Source organism: Pantherophis guttatus, chromosome 3 (assembly GCF_059756535.1).
Source record: "Pantherophis guttatus breed Tessera chromosome 3, ASM5975653v1, whole genome shotgun sequence".
Taxonomy (NCBI): domain Eukaryota; kingdom Metazoa; phylum Chordata; class Lepidosauria; order Squamata; family Colubridae; genus Pantherophis; species Pantherophis guttatus.
The window spans coordinates 124,936,356-124,956,209 of record NC_142065.1 but is presented as its reverse complement, the minus strand read 5'-3'; the positions used below and the strand labels follow the sequence as shown (position 1 = coordinate 124,956,209).

Sequence of the window (19,854 nt, the reverse complement as noted above, 5' to 3'; positions counted from 1 at the left end):
TATAAACCTGTAATCTCTCTATTGTTTTTGTTTATTCTATTAAAATATACGTTCTAATATTTCCCCTAATTTTATTTCTGCCTCTATCAGCTTACAGCAAGCTTCCTTAATGTTTAAAAGGCAATTCTTTCTATCCATCATCTCTTCTCCTCTTTAGTGTTTCAATTTTTATCCATTTTTTTACTCGCTTCCCACACTCCTCATCTTTATCTTTATCTCTGTTTCTTGTTCAGTCTTAAGTATTTCTCTCAGTACAAACTTATGCTGGCAATTCTTCCAAATGCCTGCCCATGTCTCAGTCTCCTTATCGAAGATGTCTTCCTGTATATCCAATTGTTGATTTATCTGTTGATACTATCTTCCTTTATCGGCTGGTTTGTCAAACCTGTTTTTTGCTCTAGTCCTTGATATATTTGTTGGTACTGCTATCATCTGTTCTTTCTGCTCCTTTTGCTTGCCATTTGTCTGGTCTTCCTCATCATCGAGCTTTTGCTTCATTTGCTGGTTTTTCTGATCCATGTTTTTTCCCTGTTTGTAGTCAATTTGCTGGTTTAAGTAGTCCATTTCATCCAATCTTACTATTGTTTCCACCAATTCCTGAGCAGTTTGGGCTTTATTCGTAGTTCTTTGCAGAATATTTTCCATTTTCTCGTCTATACCATCCTTTGATATTTTTATGCTTTGGAACAACAAAGTCATCTCATTAAAAAGTCCTCTCATTTCCACAGCTGTTCCTTCAACTCCAGTCATGATAGCAATATAAGTACATTAAACAGTAAAAGTCTCAATTTATTTCAAGAAAAGTTCAAAATTATAAGTTTCCAATCATTTGTAAATGGCACATTCCTCTCAGATTTCCATGGTGCCTTTTTTCCAGCAGATGTTAATTTCAGTCAAAAGCCATTTATTTCCAAGCAAAATCATTTATTTAGATGGGCCAATTCCAACATTTACTCCATATTCTGATAATCCAAATTTCCAAATTCTTTGAATCTTCTCTATGATTTTGGTCTTTTATTCCAGTTTCCCAATTTTTTTTTAAATAAAATGTCTCTTATTTCCACCTCTGGTAAATGTAAGACAATAAACAGATAAAGGACACAGTTCTCCAATGGATATATGATATTCCTTTCCTCCTCTGTAAATTTCCAGGAATCTAGGAGTCACTTTTCCTTTCATCAGTAGATGGCACTCTCAACTAACTTTTCATCATAGATCTCAGAATTGCTTATTTTCGCAGCTTAAACAATTATCCTTTTGGACTCTCTTATTACAGATTTTTTATTTTCCTTGGGGTCAATTTTTAAGTAGAAGAAGAATCATCTCACCCAGAAACAATCATTGTTCATTCTGTTTGCTCCTGCACTTTCTTAGGTGCTTCAGCTGTCCCCAGCTTCATGGCAGCCACGTTGACTACCACTGCTCCTCATCTTCGGATGAGGGGAATTTTCCAAGTCGGGGAGGAGAGATGCGGCTCTCCTCAACCTGCACGGTGCCCCCCTTTACTTCACCACCCCTCCAAGGTGGCTATGGCTCTTTTTGGAGCCCTCCGATTGGGAGAACTCGGAGCGGAGCTGCAGAGCTCATGGTCCTCACCTCTGACACCACCAGAAGCACAGCCAGAAGTCCTGAGTGAGAATTTTCTTGCTTGCCGAAGATGGACTTCTCAGAATCATTAACCTCCACCTAGCTAGAAAAGCAAGGCTAATATCTTCCTATTTCATGGTGGAAGCCCCCTGCTTGATGTAGAGATATATAAATGGGTAAACAGATCTAAGAGAAGCTTAATGATGCCAGTACAAGTAGTCCTCAACTTACAACAGTTCATTTAGTGACTATTGGAAGTTACAATGGCACTGAAAAAAGTGACTTATGACAGTTTTTCATAAAACTGTTGCAATATCCCTATGGTCATGTGGTCAATATTCAGACATTTGGTAGTTGACTCATATTTATTATGATTGCAGTGTCCCGCAGTCATGTGATCACCTTTTGAAACCTTCTGACAGGTAAAATCAGTTGAGAAGCCAGATTTACTTAACAACTGGCATTACTAACTTAACAACTGCAATGATTCACTTAACAACTGGCAAGAAAGATTGTAAAATGGAGCAAAATTCATTTAACAACTATCTCGCTTAGCAGCACAAATTTTGGACTCAATTTTGGTCCTAAGTCAAGATCTACCTGTATGGACTTTGGAATTTATTGGGAATAAGCTTCATTTGGGCCCTAGCTACTATGCACGGCTTAAGAGACAAGGGAAAGCCCAAATTAGTTTTTGTATTTATCATAAATGCTTAGGCACTAGAAAGTAGGGATATTTTGGTTAGGCACCAGCTACTTGTGCAAGCTTAAGGTCTATTACTCTTTTCCAAGAAGAGAATTTGAAGTTGCTCTAAACCAGGGGTGTCAAACTCAATTTCATTGAGGGCCGCATCGGGATTGTGTTTGACCTCAGAGGGCCAGGGGTGGGGGGTGGCCGGGGGGTGGCCATGGTGGGCATTTGACACAGGCTCAAGATGCATTTTTCCCCTTCTCTTCTTTCTTTCCACAGTTCTTTACTATAACCATTTTCTTATCTCTTCTACCAGATATTACTGGCAAACATTTATTACTTATTCTTCATATGCCACTAAACTTTTTATTTCTAAATTTATACTCTATTGTTTAATAGTAAATTGCTTTTCCAGGCAGAAAAATATTTATACTATTGTATTTTTATTATTCAACTAATAATAAAAATACAATAGCATAAATAACATGATAATACAAGATCTAACAGCAGAGGTAAATTTCCAGGATAGTAAATAGAAATGACTGTCAATTATAGATTGTTGATTGTAGCTTAAATGGACCTACAATATGTAAAATCTGGCATTAAACTGTAGTATTAACGTAGCATGTTGTTTGTTTTCTATCCAGATCAGGCACTTACTTGAGGCCACATAATTGTAATCCAAACCAGTCCAGTCCTCCTGCAGCACACTGCTAGCCAAAAAATGGGCTGTGCGAGGCCCTGTTTGGCCCATTTTTGAGCAGCAAAGTGCTGCTGGAGGCCGGGGAGGCCAAAAACGGACCGTGTGGGATCCTTGCGGGGCCTGTTTTCAGCCAGCAGAGTGCTGTAGGAGGCCGAAAATGGGCCATGTGGGGGGGCTGCATGTACACACCCCATGGCCCGTTTTGGCTGGCAGAAGCACTGTGGGCTGGTACTTTGATATTTCCAGGCCGGCCCTGCAGGCCAGGTTTAAGCACCCCGTAGGCCAGATCTAGCCTGTGGGCCTTGAGTTTGACACCCTTGCTCTAAGCAATGATGGAAAACCTCTTAGTTTTGTTCATAAAGAGCCGTCTATTTCCATTTCCAGAAGCTTAGTAAGTCCCATTCATCCTCATCACCTTATTCATGGGAAGACAGGTAAGTAGAGGAAGAAGATTACAATTTCATGTTCAAATTGCAGCCTCAGAAGCCTGAGCAGTATAGAAGATCACTTATTCCTGAGACCCATTCCTAGGTTCAGGATACTGTTCTTCCTGCATTCTACATCTCCACATTAGAAACTGTTTTGACATTAATTTTTTTTTGTCCAATGATGCTTAATAAATTAGGTACTTAGCTTCAAGAAAGGATAAAATAATAGCTTGTGTCTCGGGAGGTTCCTAAAGGGCAACAGAGAGTAACCAAGGGGGAATAGGTAGAATCAGTTAAGATAAAAGCTTCATTAATAGCAAAAACTTCAGATGACTATAGAATGGTCATCTGAAGTTTTAGCATCAAAATCCTGAAGGCAGTACTGATTTTGAGAAGTGCTTATAGTCCCCAGTGAGTAGAAATTCCACTAGGAATCCTCTTGGAAAATAAGTGTAGCAATTTCAATTATCATCTGAATCTCAGCCTATGTTTATGTGTTCTCCCAGAAGACCTGGTAGAAAGGACATCAGTAAATGAACAAGGAAAGCAAGAGAAGAGAATATAGGTAGCCCAGGGTTGAACAGGGGAGTCATTGATGCTTTGAACTTGGTTTGCTTGTATATAAATAGTAGTCATCATCATCAATGCAAATGACTGTGGGTTTTGTCCACACTCACACAGACAATATTATTTACTTGTCTAGCTGGGTAATGAAATATTTGCAAGCATATAGCTCAGAGAGCATCAAAGATTCCACAGCAAAATTCAGAACAGATCTCTTTTTGGATGGCTTACCATTGGCATTAGAAGTGTTTGCACAGTAAACTTATGGCTTAGAAATTGCTTGGTAGATAACCAATTGAAAGCTAACATAGGGAAGAAGCTACTCAAAGAGGCAGTCACATAGGAAGAATTCTTACGTATAGCTCTAAGGAGGAAAGCAATTAGAAGTCCATCATGTTTTCAAATTATAAAGATCAAAGTTTCTACCTTCTTTTGGATAGGAAGCCAACAATGAAATACATACTTTAGCTTCCAGACTCAACAAAGCACTATTTGCTAAAAATGGCAAAGACCAAGGAAAATACTCTTCAGGATGATATTATTACTCCTAAGGGATCACTCAACTGCAGAAATTCTGGCCTATTGTCAGACCAGATGAGTGCAGATACCCAGGCAGAATATGCAGTAGAGTTCATACAAATGAATATCACACATACCAGAGCCAAAGGCGAGGGATCTGAGAAAGATGGGCAGTTAAGTGTGAAAAATAAAATAAAATAAAAGTCTCCAAGAACATCTCATGACAAATTACATACCTCAGATGTCTTCATCATGTTTTTTTCCCACACTGCTAAAAACAATTGATACTGGAAAGCTTATCCTAAACTTTGGGTCTTAGAATAATCTTATTAGGCACTGAAACTTTAGGATGATGAAGATACTGATATGAAAAGTAGAAGCCTAGATTTGTAGATTTGTTAGAGGCTTATATAAAGGTCCCAATCAGAATCTCCCACTAGTGGTTTCATAGGTTTTATACAAGAGCGTTCTGTTTCAGTTCAGAATACAGACAGTTCTCAATTTATGACCCCAATTGAGATCTGAATTTCCATTGCTAAGCAAAGAAGTTAAGTGAGTCATTCCTAATTTTACAGCCTTTTTTGCCATGGTTATTAAGCAAATTTATGCAGTTGTTGAGTGAACCATGCAGTCATTAAGCAAATCTGGCTTCTACCATTGACTTTTGCTTGTCAGATTTTCCACATCTGGGAAGGTCTAAAATGACAATCATATCACTCTGATGCTGCAGCTATCATAAATATATGCTGGTTGTAAATTGAAGATTACCTGTGCTCATTTTCAAGCTGGCACGATCTCCCCAATATATTTATCAAAGCAATGGCAGTTCTTACGCAGCATTTAAGAACACAGAGGTCCATCTTTATATCTTTATATGTTGAATGCATTTTGAAGCCAGGAAAGAAAGACTAGTATGCAGAATGTTAGCACATCTGAAGCTGGCAAGGTTACAGAGCAAGATCACTGTAGTGATTCCGTCTCTCATTTCAGAATCAGATTACCAGCTGAACCCAGTTGCATATAACATTGCCAAGCAAGGTAATCCAATCCCTGCATTAGTAGGCTAGAGTAGTCCCAGGAAATTTGGCTGTGGGAATGCCACTCCAAACTGATCAGGAACCAGATGACCAAATATGCCAATCTTAGATGATGGGGAGGCGGGCAAACTTCCAAGGTAGGCCAAGACTCATAGTGGATAATGATCCCATTATGAGTCAACAATGATTGTCAACAAACTAGAGCGGAGGAAAATGTGTCTGACATCTGCAGAATTTTTCAAGAATATGGAGATATATTGACTTGTTCATGACAGTAGACAATAGGCATGTGAAATGCTTCTTTTCTCAATTTCAATACAACAGAACTGAGGGAATCAATGCCCTAATGGTACCATGGTTGACAGGACAACTCATGCTTTATACAGCACTTCCCAAAGCGCCAATTCAAATTAAGCTGTTTGGGGACTAGGAAATTCTAGTTAAATCATTCTAGACCAGGAGGCCATGTTTTTTTTTTTCTTTTAAAGGAGACCAGATAGGAAACTGTAGTAATTCCTGAAATGTTCAGACATCCTATCTCAACTTCTGATGTTACAGTGAGACTCAAAGTAACAACAGTTATGCTAAAAATTAATAAAGCAAGCCCGAAACCTTCAAGTTCAACAATGGAGACCAGCGAAGGGCCATATTCTTTTAGATGGTTTGGTATATGTTTGAATTATGAGACAAAAGTTAGAAATCTTTGGTACTGATAAAAGAGATCCCTGAATTATTGCACTTTCTAGAGAGAGAACTGAAGAAAGGGCTAGCAACAATCGGGCTGCAGATGCAGGCAGTTGCTTTAGATCTAGTTGTCTGGTACCAACAAACAGCACCTTCCTCAGACAACCTTCATGTGAATTGCTTAGGCATGAATGTGTCTCATACTCAGTCATCTTCAATGATCTACCATTTACTATACTGGACTCATCATTAGTACAGTACTCAAATCTTAATTTTCCCTTCAAACCCATTAGACAAAATTCCACTAACTTTCTTAAGTCTGTTCTTTAGTATGCATAATCTCACCTTGGAGAGGTAAGAGATGGAATGATTTCAGCTGGTGGGAGGTTCCATGAGGACAAGTCTTCTGGTCTTTATCCCTGCTTAATACCTCAAATGAAATTCCTAATTTCATTAAACACAAGAGATTATGTTTTCCAGCTTCTTGATTCAAGGGAGATGAGTTTAGGCTCTGAGGATCTAACAAACAATGTACTGTGGGGACATGAAAGACTGAAAATGTCTCTATTGCAAAAAGGATATCAGTAGTGGTTAAAGTTTCCTCTCCACAATTAACAGAGTGGGTGAGAAAATGTCCTGTCCTGGTGTTTACAGCTAATAAGATATTGCTTCTTCCTGTGGCACAGCTTCCCAAAGAGCAATTATGTTAAGAGACTTAATGCAAATTAAGAACAAGAACAATTAATAGAAATTAGGTTGTCATCTATTTTATGTCAGCAATTTTAAAATAGATGATTCATTTCAGATCCCGATTTTAAGTGCATTGATCACAAAGAATGAACTGAATAATAAGTACTTTAGATTGTCTAGTTTCCTCGATTACTGCCGGCTGCCCTGGACGGACTGCTCGGCAGCCTGGTTCAGTGACAGAGCCCTCCCTGTCGGGCCCCAGCAAAAGTACCGGTTGGGGTGGCTTTGCCAGTGGGTTGAACTCTACACCTCCGAGTGCGAGAAGCCACCTGGTTTTACAGCCAAGACAGGTGGCCCTTAATATTAATCCCATTAACGGCAATTTGCCTTACTGGGGCTCAATTCAGATGGCAAGGGGTCATATACTACAGCTACTGGAGTTGACTGCTGATGATCTGAAGAAGATTGAACTTTTACCCTCCCCTGCATACTGCTCCAGAGTGTTACTTAATTTTGATAACCCCAGCACCCCGAAATTATTCTTCAGGAGAAGTTCTCTGCTAAGATCTTTCGGCATCATGCCAAGCAGAGTCTTCAAAGATATATCAATTAAGCCACTCTTAAGAAACCGACAATCTGTGACCAGCAGGAGACTTACAGCCCCAAAAAGACCCTTAGCAGCACATACTAATGTGCCAATTTTGAATGCCATCCCTAATACTAGACCATTTATCAAACACAGATCCATTCCTGCAAGACTTCCCGATGGCATCTTCTCAGATGGTACCTTGTCTGTTCCTCCTACAGCTGGTCAAATCTTCTCCCCTCAGCGAGGCCCATCTCATCAGGAAGTTTGTCATGATCTGATCAGCTGGGAAGAAATGGCCCCAAAGGAAGCGACACCAGCCCAGGGCCTCCAAAGTTCCTTAGTGAATAAGCCTCAGGCTAGTGCCTCTGGGATTCCACCCATCTATGAAACCATTCCATCTCAAGACAATTTTTGGAATCTGGAGGAGATACAGCTTTTCGACTCCTTTCGCGCACTTCCACAACCAGAAAGGGCCCAAATTATAAAGCGCCTGTCTGCAGTTAAATCCAAGCTCTGGAGTCTTTCACTACCTGATAAGGATCCCCCTGGACCCCAGGGAGTCCACATCAATTTATCAGAGGCAGTTCCCTCGGCCCTCCCTCCAGAATGTCCAACTTGTAAACTTGAAGATCCAGGGCTACTCCAAACCCCGTCTGTTGATGTCACTGAATGCTTGCCAGGTAAGCAACCAATGAACGATAGAAGCATAAACTGGACTGCGTGTAGAGCCCTACAGCCTCATGAACAAGGCTCGCCTCCCTTCCACTTTTCTTTGCCTTTATCTCCCAAAAGGGTGACACTTCCATCGAATAACGGCTGTATTTTTTCGGATTTGAAGGGCTCTCTGGAAAAAAATTAATTATACAGAATGACTAGCAAACCCAGCATCCCCCCCTTGCACACTTAGATGCCTTTCATGGAATATAGCAGGTTGGGGGAGAAGGTGCGGCACTACCGATTTTATTAACTATATTCAGTCATTTGATGTGGTCCTGCTTCAGGAGACCTGGGCATGCGATAAGATATCCCTTACAGGGTTTACGGCCATTTCTTTGGCTGCTACCAAACAATTCAAGTCGGGAAGACCTAAGGGTGGTTTAGCTTGTTTGGTCTCTACCTCCCTGAAAGTGGAGACAGTGGAGCTCCCCCCCAGTGGGTCCTTAGCTATGGCGCTCCTAATTAAGAGAGGACACAGTAAAATGCTAGTGTTCAACGTTTACCTTCCCCCGACGGTGAGGCAAGCCGACACTAAGGCTCAATGGGGCGAACTGGAGAGCTATATTACCCATACAGAAACTAAATTTCCAGCGCCGTACATCTTTATAGGGGGTGACTTTAATGCCCGATTGGGAGGCCAAATTCCCCCACCAATTGAGGCACTCTACTCCCAAGAAATCTGCCAGGCCATAGGACACCAGATCTCAGCCAGGCATTCTAAGGATGAGCTAACAAATTTTGCCAGCGTTCAATTAGCCCTCTTAGCATCCCAACACAATATGACAATCCTTAACGGGAGTACCCCAGGCGATCTAGCGGGTGAATTTACTTTTAGCTCTTCACGGGGGAGTAGTGTTATTGATTTTGTGATTGTTTCCCAGCCACTAAGACAGGCAGTCCATGTTTTTTTTGTGGACTGCCTCACGGAGAGCGACCACTACCCCCTGGTCACAATCATTGGGCTCTTTACAAATATACATCTGCCTAAGGGCCCCCAAATACTGGATCCTTATGTGACCTCTTATGCAAGGAGGATCAAATGGTCTCCCAAGACTGAAAGAAAGTTCCACTCTCTTTTATCATCGCCGGAGTGTCTTAGCCTATACAATCAGACCTTAACATGCAGTGACTCAGCGGCAATCTCGACCTTCGAATCATTAATTAACAGTATTCAAAGGGAACTAGGAGCTGATCGTAGGCCAAGTGGCCCATATCGTCCAAGAAGCAATCCCTGGTTCGATGAAGAATGTGTGCTGCTCAGGAACAAGATCAGACAGGTTTACCTGCTCTATCGTAATCGAGGGGATAAACGCCTACCTGAGGACTATTACCGCCTGAAGCGGGAGTATAAAGGAATAATTGTTAAGAAAAAGAGGGCTAAAGAAAAAGAGAAGTGGGACCTACTTCTCCTCTCTATTCAGCAGAAGAACACCCGACTATTTTGGCAAATGGTCGCCTGTTCGCTGCCTGGTCATCAAGAACTCCCTCTCTGTTGTATTTCCAACAGAGATTGGGAAAGTCATTTTGGATCAATCTTCCAGGCTTCAATAGTCACGACCGGACTCGGACAACAACTGCCCCCTGCAATTCCGGACTGGCACCCCGTGACTCATGCTGAGATCAACGAGCTTATCTCTGAACTTAAGTCAGGCAAAGCTCCTGGCCCTGATGCTATACCCCCTGATCTGTTAAAATCTAATCCCAAGTGGTGGTCTCCTCTTTTAGCAACACTCTTTACCCATATCAATACCTCTGGCAGGATTCCTACCTCCTGGAACCAAGCAATTATTGTCCCTATTTTTAAATGAGGAAATAGGAACAACCCAGCCGATTATCGTCCTATAAGTCTGCTCTCCATCATTGGGAAATTGTACGCTAAATATCTCCAACGCAGACTCCTCACCTGGGTCAAGGAGTCCAACATTATTGGTGCTGAACAGATTGGGTTTAAAGCAGGCTGTGCCACATTGGACCACTGCTTTGTCCTAGCGCACCTGGTTGACAAATATGCCACCATACCAGGTGGTAAACTGTTTACTGCTTTTATCGATCTAAAGGCAGCATTTGATTCAATCCCAAGGGAATTGTTGTGGACAAAATTGTTCAAAAGCTCCATCGACAGACGTCTGTTGTTCCTAATTAGATCCCTATACAATCAGACTTCTAGTCAGGTCAGGTGTAGTTTGCAGGGAGAACTCTCTAACCCTATTCCGATAAAGAGTGGAGTAAGGCAGGGCTGTCTCCTGGCTCCTCTTTTGTTTAACCTATTTTTATCTGATTTGGCCTCTTATATTGGATGTATTGAGTCTCACGCCCCAAAGCTGTCAACAACGAAGATCCCGCTTCTCCTTTATGCTGATGATGCGGTCCTCCTATCACTGACGAGGCTTGGCCTGAAAAGGCTTCTCTCTGCATTTGGGTCCTACTGTGCTGAGAATCACTTGTCCATTAACTACGACAAATCAAAAGTCTTGGTGTTCTCTAGTGCCCGGAAGTTACACAACTGGGCTATTAAGGGTAATGCTGTTAAGCAGGTTTCCCATTTTAAGTATTTAGGTATACATTTTCAGAACACTGGTGCTTGGACTAGACACTGAACCCAGGTGCTGAATTCAGCTTTTTGTAGCCATCAGCAGATTTTAAGATTTTTCTATACCCAAGGTGGCCAATTTATTCCTTCTGCTCTGCGTATTTACAAAGCCAAAACCTTGGCCCAAACTCTTTATGGAATTCCGATATGGATACAGGGCTTCAAGGAGTGTATTGAAAGAACGCAGGCTGCTTTTTTAAGGAAACTTTTGGGTCTCCCTCCCTGTGTTGGCTTTGCTCCGATGTATCTGGAACTGGGCATTCGATCAGTCGAATGCATGGCGTGGATCAACACCTTTAAATGGTGGTTTCGGGCACTCTTTTTGGCAGCCCCTGGCAGCTACCTCTCCCTGGTGTTAGCTGACCCCTATACGTCTCGATGGGAGAGGGATGTGACGAAGAAACTCCACCTGTTAGGTTTTTCGGGGGATGCCATGGGAGACTATGGCCTTAAAGATGCCCAATGTAGGGTAGTCCAACGGCTTGTGGACATAGACTTACAATATCTGAGAGCTAGAGCCAATAAAACCTGCTCCCGTCTGGTCTTCAGCCAACTTAATAATTTTGGACTGAGGATGGCCTCATATTTCTATACTCTAACCATCCCTAAGTATAGAAGAGTCTTCTCCCTTGCTCGTTTTAACATCTTGCCTTCAGCATTGCTGGACGGTCGATTCAAGAGGCTTCCGAGGGGCGAGCGGCTATGTCCCTGTGGTAGAGCGGAGGTTGAGACTGTGGAGCATGTCCTTTTACACTGCCCCATGTACAACGTAGCCAGGACTAATTTGATGTCTCTCTTAGAGACAGATTTCTGTGGGCCCAATGATAGTGATTTGGCCTTGTATTGTCTAGGGGATGGCTCCTCATACACTACCTCTCAGGTCTCAAAATTTTTTCTAAGAGCCGTAACCATTAGAGGAGAGCGCTGTGGTCCCTCTCAGCCGGGGCTTCCGGTGGCCGGCTGTTCGTGATGTTCTTTTCCCTATGTTTTTCTGTAGCTATGCTTGCATTTTGGTCTGTGACCGTAAATAAATTTATTATTATAGAATGAACTGTTCCACCTTGGAAATACTGTTGTATATCCCTTTTTCTATTTGTTCAATTTTTGATGAACAAGGACAATAGTTAAACTTACTGTGAAGTATCTTACTGTTCACTGAAAGATGCAGATATTTAGGAGGTGAAGTAGATTAAGAGATTGTCCCAGCAGCAATATATGCATTAATTTACTATGCTCATTGTTTTATGTTGTTCCCATGTATTTTATCATTTACAAGTAGAATACGTAGAACATAGAAATACAGAGTTGGAATGGTTCTTGGAGGTCTTCTAGTCCATCCTCCTGCTCAAGCAGGAGACCCTATATCATTTCAGACAAGTGGCTGTCAAGTCTCTTCTTAAAAGCCTTCAGTGATGGGGCACCACCAACTTCTGAAGGCAAGACATTCCACTGGTTAATTGTTCTTGCTGTTAGGAAATTTCTCCTTAGTTCTAGGTTGCTTCTCTCTATCCATTGTTTCTTGTCTTGCGTTCTAGTGCTTTGTGGTAGCCCCTCAGATATTGGAATACTGCTATCATGTCTCCTGTAGTCCTTTTCACCAGACTAGACATACTGAATTCCTGCAAGTGTTCTTCATAAATTTTAGCCTCCACCCCCTAATCATCCTTGTTGCTTTTCGTGATAAAGGAAGAATTAAACCTACTCATTTGAAATCAGTACATTTAACTGAAGGATGGGATTTCCTCCATGGAACAGGAAGAAAACTTAAGCCCCATCTCCTAGTTGTATGAGTTGTATGGGTATGTTGGATCCATTTTCTTGTGATCAGAAATGTACTTCCTAATAAGTCTAACTACTCTTGCACACTTTTAACATTTTACAGGTCCCATGCATAAATTTACTTTTTATATAGCTTAATTTATATCTGTGTTTATCAAGAAATATAAGGAAAATGAAAGTATTCTCTATACTATATAACATTAGGTAGACACAGATGCTATTCTGTGCTTGACTATAGGAGCTTACTGGGTGACTTTTTACCAGTCATTCTCTTTCAGCCCAACCTATCTCACATATGGTTATTGTAATGAAAACAATGGAAGGAAAGACCAGTATATTCACTGCATTATGCTCCTGAAGAAAAAGATGGGATATAAATCTAAATAATTATTTAGTAATAGTAATAATGACTATGATGATAAAGATTGACGGATGATTAACATGGACAGATAATTTTCTGTTTTATCTGCATACATATGTGAAGTGATCTCAAATATGCTAGAGATGATGGCTTGTGTGAGGCAAAGTATGGAAATTTTAGGCTTGATTTTGATTTAACATGTCTACTACAAAAACAGGTTTGATTCTTATTCTTTATAAACCTTTTATTGTTTAACTTCTACAAAATGTTTGGAGATGGAATCCTAGAATATTTATGCAACTGAAATTGAAATATTCTACTTGCAAATCCAAATTTGCATCCATAGTCACCAATAGATTAGTTCATGTTCATTTGGTTCTCTTTCTGTTGCTATTGATATTTTTTATTCTTCCCATAGGCTCCATGAAGAAATAATTGACTTTTATGACTTTATGTCCCCATGTCCTGAAGAAGCGGTTATGAGACGAGAAGTTGTGAAAAGAATAGAAACTGTCATCAAAGATCTTTGGCCTACAGCTGATGTAAGCTTACCTCAAGTTGATGCTTGTAGACCATTTTAACTTTGACCACACACATATTTTAATTTTAGAAATTTTTAGCAATTAAATTCAGTATTGATGTTTTTCTTTTCCAGGTTCAGATATTTGGAAGTTTTAGTACAGGACTTTATCTGCCAACAAGGTGAGTCCGGAAATGTTTCACTTGTATTGTTGGCTCTAGTGTTATGTAATAGTAACAAAAAAGTTACATGGCACCATAATGTATATTACCACTCCAGCAGTGGTGAAATGTAAATTTTGTTACTACAGGTTCTGTGGGCGTGGCTTGGTGGTGGTGGTGGGTACTATGACTGAGTGGGCGTGGCCAACTTTAAAAAAAAAACTTTTAAAACCATTTTTCTAAAACCTCTTCGGCTGCTTTTAAAGCCTCTGACGATCCCAGCTGACTTGCCTGATTGGCAGAGGCTTTTTCTTTTTTTTTAAGTCTCTGACAATCCTAGCTGACTTGCCTGATCGGCAGAGGTTTTGTTTTTACTTTAAAAGCATTTTTTCTACAACCTCTTCGGCCGAAGAGGTTGTAGAAAAAATGCTTTTAAAAATAAAAAAAAGCCTCTGATGATTGCGCGGCTCAGCTGGGCAATTGGGGGGGGGCAGAGATTTTTGCTATCGGTTCTCTGAACCACCCGCCTCCATCGCTACTGGATCAGGCAATCCGGTCCAAACCAGGAGCATTTCACCCCTGCACTCCAGCCTCACTGGAGTGGTAATATACATTACCACTTATCAAGAAGTCAATACAGGAAAAAGAGGGATATTGAGCACAGTTAAAAAAAAAAATCAGAGATAGAAGGAATAACACAATGCTTGCATTTTCATTAACTTAGATTTCTGTGCAGTAAGGTACATAAATTGTATTTTAGTATCTCTTTAAAATTGACACAATTGAAAAGACATCTGATTTAACTATGTATTGATTCTTCAGGTTTAGCTACAAACCTGAAAAATTGTTATATCAACAACATTAGAATACTGTATCTCTAGGGATGCTAGCATTTCTAATTTATCATCTTTTGTACAATAGTGTGAACATATAAAACATTAATATTCTCCCTTCTACAACTTTCAGGTACAAAAAAACTATGAATAATCAACTCGGATATGAAAGAACTTCTAAACCAAGTTTTAAAAACCCAGAAATATCAGTATTAGCGGTCATGGAAGTTTTTTTAGGCTGAGGCTCTGTGGCATTTAAACTTCTTTATTATCCTTCCCCAACTTTGTGCCTTCCAAATGTATTGGAGTAGGATTTCTGACAACCCAATTAACTGGGAAATGATGAAATTGTAGTCCAGTATAACTTGGGACTAGAGAAAGGCTGCTGTATATTACACTATTAAAATTTTGATTTGGAATGAATAACATATTATCATTAAATTAAATAATATTAAATTGACAAGGTAGTGTAAATGGACTGTACAAACAAGTAGAGGTACTTTTCAACATGCATGAGAGTGAACAAAGATCTGTCTTCCAATTATTATAGCATTTGAATTATTGATCAGCCTGCAGATACAGTTAAAACAGTTTTGAAGCCGCTTGGAAGCTTTACAAAAGATATGGATGTTTTGACAATTCAGCGATATATTTATTTTGTGTGTATGTTTCAAACTCTCTTTCAAATTGTGTTATTTGCCTATTCTTCAAATTAGTGTTATAGAATACCTAAGTTTCTAATAAACTTCAGCTATGTTTTTATATCTACAGTGATATTGATTTAGTGGTTTTTGGAAAATGGGACAGCCCACCTCTCCAGCAGCTAGAACAAGCCCTAAGGAAACACAATGTGGCCGAGACGCATTCGATTAAAGTACTTGACAAAGCTACAGTAAGTAATTTAAAACAAGTTATCCTGAACATTTCCTTATTGAGGGAAGGTTACATTGTCAGATGTGTTTATATTTTATAGATAGCTCTCAATTTATGACCATTCAGTGCTGTAGTATGGGATTGTGCCAGGAGTCCCAAGGCTGCCCCATCTCCTGAGGCATCCCAGGTTCTGCTTAATAACCTGCATGTTTGATCAACAACTGAAACAGGGAGAATAGGAATTGTAGCCATTAAGTCAGACAATCATGAGTGCGTCTTGCTTAATAACTGCCACGACTTATGATAGTAATAGGCAAGCAAGCTCCATTATGATTGTATGTCGAGAACTACCTGTACTTTGGGTTCATTGTTTGCTTATTTATATTATGTTTTTGTGAGTTTCCCCAACTGCAAGTTAGTAACAGGTATATTGTTTGTGAAAATGTTCTTCCCAATTCCTGTCAGTTTTCCTGCCTTCCTCATTTGTTGGCATTAGCTCTAAACTAACTCATATTGTTTGTTTTCAAACCATTTCAACATCTTGCATGACAAAGAATGACTAGAAAGTTCTATTTTTGTTAATATATTGATTACTTAAATCAATCTAATAATTTTATTTAAATCAATAAACCTTGCATTATGAGATTCTTAATACTTATTGAACAATCATGTATGTGTTGTGATAAATCTTCAGTTTGAAATACATTTCACATACTATTGTTCTTAGGTTTTTGTCCTTTTAAACCTGAATTAAAGTCATTGACAGATGATGTGACCAGCTTTGCTGGTGCTGACATTTGAAAATTTCTCTTGGCATGTTAAACTAAGCTGTCTTTAGCTTGTGAGTCATAACTTGTTTTGCATAGGTAGAAACTTTATTAAAATATCTAGTTTGTGTCACCTTCTCTTTTAAAATATTTATATGGCTTCAATTCTTCCTTTATTGCTATGTCATTTTCTTCCCAAGTAAACTGACATTTCCCTTTTGCTTTAAATTTCCAATATTATCAGTAATGTTCAGAGCCTCAGTATGCAATCTGAATTCTAAGTAAACAGATACACATGCTGTTTTTAGACTAGCACATTGCTGTAAATGAGATAGAGTTTAACAACCTAAACTTAAATGCACTTGGAAATGTTTGCCATTGATGTGAATAGATCCTTGAACATTCCATGCCTAAGATACCAAATCTCTGGTTTTATTTTAAGAAACCTTTTTAGATCTGCTGTTGTAAGCAGGTAGTTCTCTATTCCTGTTAGTACACTGGAGACTAAGACCAATAAGATATTAAAGAAAAATGGGAATTTCAGTATGGGAATGTGATAAATCCTCAGTGTATTTGTCTCCTCTTTCTCTCCCAGTATTAGAATCAAAATACATTTTGCAACTCACCCAACTATATCCCAACTTTCTAATTCAGAACATAGTATTCAAGATGAGTTGGTAATCAATTTAGCAGAGAGTTAACAATCTAACATTAATCTTTTAAAGTGCCAATGGCTCTTCCACATTGAAGAAATGGCAAGAAGGGTTAAATGAATAGTTGCCATTGGCAGTAACAGATCTTGTAATATGTATAGAATGTTGTTAAGTAATGGAGGTTGTACAGTTTAATGGGACCTGCCATATTAGTATCACAATAGACATTTAAGTGGCAAGAAGATCTCTTGGCATCTACAACACTAATATGAGAGAATGAAGGAATACTAACACATTGAGTATTTATCGAATTTGTATACCATCAACATCTTTCAAACTCATGGTAGCTCAAACACAAGATGCAAAATAACAATACATTCATGGTACAAAATTTATAATACATAACCTTAATAATAAAAAGCAACAATAATAAATGAAATTTTATAAAAAAGAGTTTTATAACATTTATTATAAAACATAAAAAGAATAATTGTTCCCTAAATGCCCATCTTATACTTAAGTAGTGACTTAAAAGGTTGAAATAGATGTATGTTTATATTAGCTGTGTGCTAACAAATATTAAATGTGCTGTCTAGATGAACTGGATATTTTAAATGATTTGAAATATTGATTACTCTCTGCAAATGTCATATGAATGGTTGATTTTACAACTTTTGCAGGTACCAATAATTAAACTTACAGACCAGGCTACAGAGGTGAAAGTTGATATTAGTTTTAATGTAGAAACTGGTGTGAAGGCAGCTCGACTTATCAAAGACTACATGAAGGTAAAGTAAGCAGAATAAAAAAACAAATATATCTTTATATATCTACTGCTTTTAGAACTGAAATTTGAAAAAAGCAAAGTGGATTGTGGGCTTATGTTAAATGCTATCTGGAATATCAAACAGCAGATATTGATAGATTATATACTTCATGATCCTCTTAGAAAATATATTCCAAAACTCTGAAATACTTCCTCACATCGGTTCATAATCTTTCAAGAATTTTTAGCTATATATTTAAAAGAAAAATGTTTAGATCAGATATGAAATGTACTAATAAATATTGTGTAGGTTTTGTAGATTCCTTTGCTTTCTGTCAGGCCTATTGCATCCTATTCCAGGCTGCCAAAATAATACACATGATCAGTCCTCTAAAAAGTAGATTTTTTTCCAAGGTCTATACATCTTTGGTAAGGTATAAACATAATGACAAAAATAACAAAATTTATGGTAAAGTTCTCTTTGGATTGTTTGTATGAAATCTCTGAAATTGTGTCTACAAGAGCTTGTGCTTCTTGTTGATCTTTTGGATGATCATGCTCTGGTCCTTGATTCATAAGAAACAAACCAGATTGGAAAGCAAAGCAAATTCATATATTTTCTAGGACTGCAAATTGTGCAAAAACTGAGCTTCATACAAAAGTGTTTCTACTTATTTATAATCTTCTAGAATCCAGATAAATTCTTGTGACTTTAGTTTTGCTCAGACTTGGTCTCTTAGTGAGCAAGCCTAGTGATAGATTAGAGACTAGTGATATAAATGGAAGGATGTGTTTTACACTTAACAGGATATTTTGCTGTAACATTCAATCTAGGTCTACATGCAAGATCCTGTGTTGTCAATATATTTATTAGATGTTGTAACTCTTTTTGCTCCTGCCATTTGAAACTAATGCAAGTAATCCTTACCTAGTGATCATAACTGGAACTGGCAACTCTGTTGCTAAGTTGTAGAGCGGCTAAGCGGAAAATCATGTGACTGAAAGATTTACAGATTTACTTCCCCTTCAGTCATTAAATAAAGCACCATAGTTGTTAAGCAAGTTCTGCCTTCTTTATTGCTTCTGCTTGTCGCAAACCAGTTGTGAAGCAGGTGAATGGTGATCATGTGACTCTGGGATATCGCAATACTTGTAAATGTGAATCTGTTGCAAAGCACATAAATGGCAATTATGTGACTGTGGGATACTGCGACAGTTGTAAATGCAAGGATTGGTTTCAGAGGTTTTTTTTTTAATGCTGTCATAACTTTGAACAGTCTAAACGAAGCAGTTGGTAAACTGCTACCTGTAAACCTAAGAACTCTGTATTCAAAGAAATTGAATTATTATTATATATTTGTGTATCAATGAACAATAAATTATTTGCTTAGTTCTTACAAAAATAGTTATTTGGTCATAAATTACTTTGCAAGTCACACCTATTTAACTGTAGTGTGTGTTAGATTTTTTTTTCTGCTTGGGTTTTAAGAAGTGATCTTAGTTCATACGTTTGAAAGCAAGCTCCTCCTGATAGAATAAACAATTACATTTTCTGTGTCTACACAGATTGTACATGCATGAGTGTTTGTTTACCATTAGGTAATTAGTATTTAGTAATCTAGTAAGATTAAGAACATGCCCATACATTATATTCACAAGGTTCCCTTGATTTTTATCTTGTGCTTATTCATTTTTTAATGTACCATATAAGCTATGTGTCACGTTCGAAGCAATTGCATTGTCGTTTTCCTATTTATTAAATTTTAATGAGTGAAACTGTTGCCTATTTTTATAAGGAATAAACATGTAGATAATAAACATTTGCTATTTCATTTTCCTACCTGTTATTGTTGTATATGGGATATTATTTTGTTGTGAGAGGCTTTGTATTCATTCATAAGCAAAAATATTTCTTTTTAGAACTGACTGTTTTTTTCATTTGCAGAAATACTCATTGCTGCCTTACTTGATTTTAGTATTAAAGCAATTCCTTCTTCAGAGAGATTTGAATGAGGTTTTTACTGGTGGAATTAGCTCCTACAGCTTAATTTTAATGGCAATTAGCTTCTTACAGGTATGTCCTTTTTCATAAGTGTCATAAATTGCCTAAATTTTCACTTAAATGTTTTTTATATTATTGTTATATAAATTATATATTTTATACAGGTAAATGAACCTAAGTCATTAAATTGGGCTAGCTATAATTATTTGATGTTGGATCAAATAATTATAGATAGTATGTTCTTTAGGGAATCCACTGTATTTTAAGAAGTTTGGAAATAATTGTGCCTTTCATTTGTAGCACAAATAGACAAAGTTTAGGGCCCCAAAACTATATTTGG

General features: G+C 38.4%; 1 protein-coding gene across 3 annotated transcripts in view; it reads left to right on the top strand.

Moving 5' to 3' along the window:
* TENT4A (terminal nucleotidyltransferase 4A) overlaps positions 1–19,854 on the top strand; it is a 42,653-nt gene that overhangs the window by 9,886 nt on the left and 12,913 nt on the right. For all 3 annotated transcript variants that reach the window (XM_034411798.3, XM_034411797.3, XM_034411796.3), the window contains exons 2-6: positions 13,358–13,481; positions 13,595–13,641; positions 15,225–15,345; positions 17,427–17,534; positions 19,458–19,586. In XM_034411798.3, the coding sequence (XP_034267689.2) occupies positions 13,358–13,481; positions 13,595–13,641; positions 15,225–15,345; positions 17,427–17,534; positions 19,458–19,586 (529 nt within the window). The remainder of the gene's footprint in view (positions 1–13,357; positions 13,482–13,594; positions 13,642–15,224; positions 15,346–17,426; positions 17,535–19,457; positions 19,587–19,854) is intronic.